At 37.7% G+C, this 5,711-nt stretch overlaps 1 protein-coding gene across 1 annotated transcript; it reads left to right on the forward strand.

Annotated features, from left to right (window-relative positions):
* Window positions 1-1,073: 1,073 nt before the first annotated feature.
* LOC128265303 (uncharacterized) lies at window positions 1,074-1,960 on the forward strand. The gene has a single exon (XM_053001224.1). The coding sequence runs from the start codon at window positions 1,232-1,234 to the stop codon at window positions 1,802-1,804; it is 573 nt and encodes a 190-aa protein (XP_052857184.1). The 5' UTR covers window positions 1,074-1,231; the 3' UTR covers window positions 1,805-1,960.
* Window positions 1,961-5,711: the final 3,751 nt, after the last annotated feature.

The following is a 5,711-nucleotide window of genomic DNA, read 5'->3' on the forward strand; positions in this document are numbered from 1 at the left end:
AGGCATTCGAGCAACAACTTTTGTCACGCCACACACTGACGTCGATGAGGAGCGGTTCAAATAATCTTTTCGTTACAAAATGTTATTTAAAAACGCAGATAAGTCCTTACTTTAATTTTTTAGCTTGTGACTAAAAATAATATTAAGGATATTTTAATTTCTTTGATTTTTAGTGAACATAAAACCTATATTAAATTTTTTTAAAAATCTCAATGGTGCGGTTCCTTTTGAAATTAAAAGTAAAACGTAGAAATAAAATAAAAAGACAAAATAAAAATAAAAAAGGAAACTTAACCCTTGATCCGCCCCTGTGCTCTTTGCTGCACTTGCCACTTCACTTGCAAACATGCACTAATGCTCGCGGCACGTCCCAGTGTCTTTATCATATAAACGGTGCGATTTAAATTAATAATTAAAGCGGGCTTGTGGTTGTTGCTCTGCTGTGGTCTTTGGTCTCTGGTCTCTAGTCTGTGGACTTCGGACCTGGGTATTTTCGCCATCTGCCGATCTGCCGACAGGTGGATCTTAGATCGCAGGTGGATGCGAGTGGATTAAGCGCCCACCCTTGATGCCATAAATCAACGGGGACATTGGGTTTGGGCTGGTGCTCAGCCAAATGAGAAGTTGAGGATTCCATTACAGTGTATGATCGGTTTTAAAGGCTTCTTTGCCATCCTCACACTTTAAGCGATGTATTCTTAATTTTGAACGATTCATTTACTTAATTTATTTGAAATTAAAAGAAAAACTGGCTAGTTTCCATTCAATGGTATAAATATAAATATAAGACGACTTTTTTCCGCAAATTTATTTTAATAATGATCTGAATTTGTTTACACATATTTTTTACCAATACACTGTGCAACATTGATACGGTCATCGATTCTGAACCAAATCGTTGCTGACGGACTTGCAAAAACTAGAAATTCTGCGTTTTCACTTTTTTCAAATTGGATCAGGTTAGAAATTTATGCTATAAAACAAAATGTTTAACGTGCATTTGGAATTGGATAGTAATACAATAGTATTTATTTGTTTTTGTTATTTTTGTGATTTTGCCTACCTAAGTTAGCTCAGCCCCTTGAGTCAGTCAAAAAAGCCATGTAAATGGGATCGAAGCGAGTTGACTAACACTAAATTGGCCGTTTTTGCAGTTGAAGTACCAAAAATCTCGGGGGCAAGCTATGCCAAATAGGAAATAGGTAGAAAGTTAGTGAAAATTCAAGGGAAGATGCTGCTGATGGACGCCCTGTTCAACAGCCTGTTGGTGGTCAGTTCGGGCTACGGGCTGTACACCCTCCACCCCCTGGACACGCCCTACGGCTATGCGACGGCGGCCTTGAGCCTGGTCCACGGCATTTTGGGGGTGGTGCGGGCGGCCAGCAACGACGACGACGAGTGCAATCGAATGAGGCTGATAACATCGGGAATTATGGAGATAGTGCCGCCGCCGCTGACCAATATCGAACTTTATCTGAAGTCCAGCAATCCGGGGTTGGCCTGGGCCCATGGCTGTTTTGTGGTGCCACTGGCCTTCGATTTGGTGGCCAAACTGGGCGACAACGAGGACACCTCCACTGAAACGCTCAAGGAGCTCACACTGCTGGGCAATGTGGTCTCGCTGCTCTTCCTGGGCGTCAATCAATCGAACAACCTGTACGGCAGCATGGCGGCATTGGCCTTTGGAGCCCGCTATGGATCCGTCATCCTCGACTACTACTGGGAGGGCCTGGGCGCCGACTTCACACTGCTGGCCCACTCCATGTTCGTCGTCCTGATGACCATGACCCTCGCGGGCAAATAAATAAAGACAACCCATCCCAAGGCCAGCGGTTCGTTGGCCAGGCTCAGCGCTCAATAAACTTGCAATTAATGTTGGCAAATTAAAATGCAAAAATAAACATTAATTGTTTTGTCACACTCGCAGCACGACCAAAAAAATGAAGTGTCTTCATCTCCATTCTGCCCCTTTGTCTCCATCACGATCTCAATCATCCGCAGATCCAGAGATTCAGAGATCCAGCTGGGGACAACACTTTAGCTTCAATTTACAACGTTGCCAAATGATCTGAACCCCACGCGAAGCCAAAAAATCCGGAAAAAATGCGCGATTTAAGATGGCCGAGTTCCCCAAAAATACTCGGTTTAATACATAGATTTTTGTTTCGCTCAGAAAAATAACATTTTGTTAGCTTTCGCGATTATCTCTTTTGGTTATTATTTAACCGTATCATAAAACCAAAATATCAAACAGTCTTACGAGCATAATACAAATCTGCTTTAAAACATAGAATTAAAGAAATTTCAATATCATAGTATTATTTAATATTACTTTAAAAAAAAGCAAAAGCTCTAAAATAAATAAGTGAGAGGATATTTCAATAGTTCATACCAATTTTAAAAATTAAACTTTTGGTATTTATGATTTAAAATCAGAATACTTGGCGTTATTTAATATACATATTCGGCACAGCAATAATATATTATTTTTAGGAGCAGCCCAAGGACTTGGCGGTGGAAAGATGGCCTACTTTTGGGCGTCGGGAGGCGTGAATCTCGGTGGCGGAACGCTAATGAAACGGCGCCATTAAAACGACCAACAAATGTGCGGAAAAGAGCCGCGAACACTGCGGATGGGCCATAATTTATGCATTTTAATTAATTGCCAGTTGCGGGACCCTGTCACCGGGTTTTTATGATGGTTCTGAGAGATCGGATCGAAATATCCCCTTCCTTCCTAATCATGTCGTCATGTCGCGGGGCTACGGGGATTAAGGGGCCTATGCGGATGCTCGGCACAACAGAGAAATTCATTTGTGCATTTAAAAGACGATCCATTTATTTTATGAATCAAAGTCAAGAGCTGCGAAGAAGTGAAAGGGGAAATATCGCAGATAAAGTCAGGGAAATACAGTAGGAAAACAAAAAAATAACCAAGTAATTTATATTTAAAATGTAAAGTAAATAACATAATTTTGTATTATGACAAAATATAAATTTTATTTATATTTAAATCTAAATGGAACTCTGTATTTGCTGACTGCGCATATACGCATACACTGCGTATGCGTAATAAATTAAAACCACTTATAAAGAAGGTTTCAACTTGTATTCCTATTGTAAAATTAAGTAATGGGTTGTTTTAACATTGACAATAGACATTTTACAATAAATAAAGCTTAAGAATTTTAAACTAAATTTTATAAGTTTTATATCACCACTTATTAAGTTGTTAAGTACAATTTTTTGTTACTTAAGGCAAGTTGTACTCAATAAATTCTACGACTTTGTTTTCCATTTAGCAGAAAGTTAAATTTTAATGAACACATTACTTTAACCTTTTTTTTTCTGCCCCCAAGGGATTCCACTCTATCGATTGAGCCCTGTTTTTAGACGCTTGTAACCGCCGAAACATTTCAAAAATGTCTTTAAGAAATAGAGTCCGCGGCGAGAGGCAGCAAAACAAAACAGAAACCGCAAAAAGGAAGCGGTCCAAAATAAAAAGCAAAGCAAAAGCGCGCGCTGAAAATTGCACGCCGAATGCGCCTGCGCAGCGATTTTAGCAAGTTCAAAAACCTGCAGTGACTCAGTCGGTTAAAAAAGCCGGCCGGCATTGGCGCAGTCTCCGCTTTTATGCTTTTATAATCATTCCTCTTATTTTTCTTAGTTTATTTTTGCATTTCTGCGCTGTTGCCGGCGCTGCTCGCTTTTGCTCTTTTTCTGTTGTTGTCTTGGCGTGTTTATTAAAAAAGAAAAATAAAAACCGATCGGCAGACAGCGGCATCGTTAAGCAACAAACAAAAAAAACCAAACAAAACAAAACAAATAAAATAAAAAAAGAAGAAAAAAAACGATGCATGCAAAATGAATGCGGACATCGAAGAGACGAAAAGAGTGCGAATACTGCTAATGAATGCGAAATGGAACACAGAGACCACAAATGCAAAGCCCACCAAGAACAGCACTAAAATACTCTGTAAAAATATAATAAATATAAAAACTTATATACATGTATAAGTAAATTTTAATTTAACTATATGTATAATAAGTACTTTAACAAAAGTATAACAAGGCAGAGTAATATATTTTATTTAATGTTTGAACTGCTTCGCGAATATCGCATTCAATTTAAGATTATAATGACAGTAAGAATAAAAGCTAGCAGTACCTCTTTCTTTATTCCTATCTATAAATATTCAACAATACATTTTAGGATTTAAACAAAAATATATCTCATTTTTTCTTTTCAATTGTTTAAACACTTAAAAAGAATATGAAACATGAATTTTAAGGATTTTATTTGCAATCAACTATACACTTCTTACACAACTATTAACTACAATATACAATACTTTATTATTAAATATCTTGAACACGTTTTAATGAATACATTTTATTTAATTCTTCATAAACTAATCAATGTATTGAATATGCCCCGATTTGCCTTATGGCCGCCGCCATATCTTTAATGAGTGCCCGCCAATGTGTTCAAAAAGAAACGGTCAAAATGCCTGGCGACGCCAACGCAACCGGCATCTTTCAATATGTACTATATCGCCATATAGTCATATAGTCATATAGTATATATACTCGATCGTATCTGAATGCATACACATGCATGTTTGGCGACGGCGCGAAATTCAAAAAAGCTGCGCACCATGACTCTGCTGCGCCTGCGTAGTGTTGTTGCTGCTGGGACGTGATTTGTTTACGAATCTTAACAGACTGTGTACACAAAATGCCTTAAATTACCACGAAAGGCGTCGTCCGTTCAAATATTGTGCGCACACACAAAACGCGGCTCAAAATCACGGCTCTCCATCTATTTGCACTGCCAAAATCAATAATTGCGAAATGATCGCCAATACACTGAAACAAACTAAGTTTACATCTCAAAAATAGTACGAAATATTGGCTTTAATATTTAATATATTTTTGATTTTGGATCCAAAAAGTTTTTTTTTGTAATTTGGAAAATCATTTTTAAATCATTTTGCTATTTGGCAATCATTTTGTCGATGCGACAATTTTTTTTAATTAAATTTCTTAAGCACTTTAAATATTTTATTGCAGTGCTGTAAACCCGTTACAGCCGCAATGACTCAAAAACACACACACATACGTAGATATTCCTGGTGGCGTGGGAGAGACCAAAAACTAGAGCTGCATTCGTATGAATGATGTGTTCTATACTGCACACTACATTTACGAGTGAATCACTCGATTCGCAGAACTAAGAAATGCAGCCAAATTGATTGTCCGATCACGATGCCAGTAACACTGGCAATCGCAAGTGAATGGGCACTATATGGTGACTACATATATAGGAGTGTGTGCAACGGTTTGCGCTTCGGGGGATTACTTCAGTTGCTTGGTTGTGAATGGAATGAGAATGCGCCGGCGAATGGGTCCAATTCTGGGTCAACTAACTTGACCGATTCGATGCGGTGTTTATCAGCCGCAGAACGGTTGTGAATAGCCATTATTTATCTACGAATAAAACCTATCATTTAAAAATTTGTTATTAAAATTTGTTAAATTAAATAACACTATCCCTTTTAGAATTAAAAAAAAGACGACTAAGCGCTTTTTAGTCTCATTGTAACATATTCTAAAGGCTTAAATAATTCGAAACCTGCTTTCAATAAAAACCCTAAAGCCTAAAAAGCCTAAAACTTTACCAATTTAATTTAAATTTGCCATTTTCTAAC

Source organism: Drosophila gunungcola, unplaced genomic scaffold (assembly GCF_025200985.1).
Source record: "Drosophila gunungcola strain Sukarami unplaced genomic scaffold, Dgunungcola_SK_2 000108F, whole genome shotgun sequence".
In the NCBI taxonomy this organism is placed as follows: Eukaryota; Metazoa; Arthropoda; class Insecta; order Diptera; family Drosophilidae; genus Drosophila; species Drosophila gunungcola.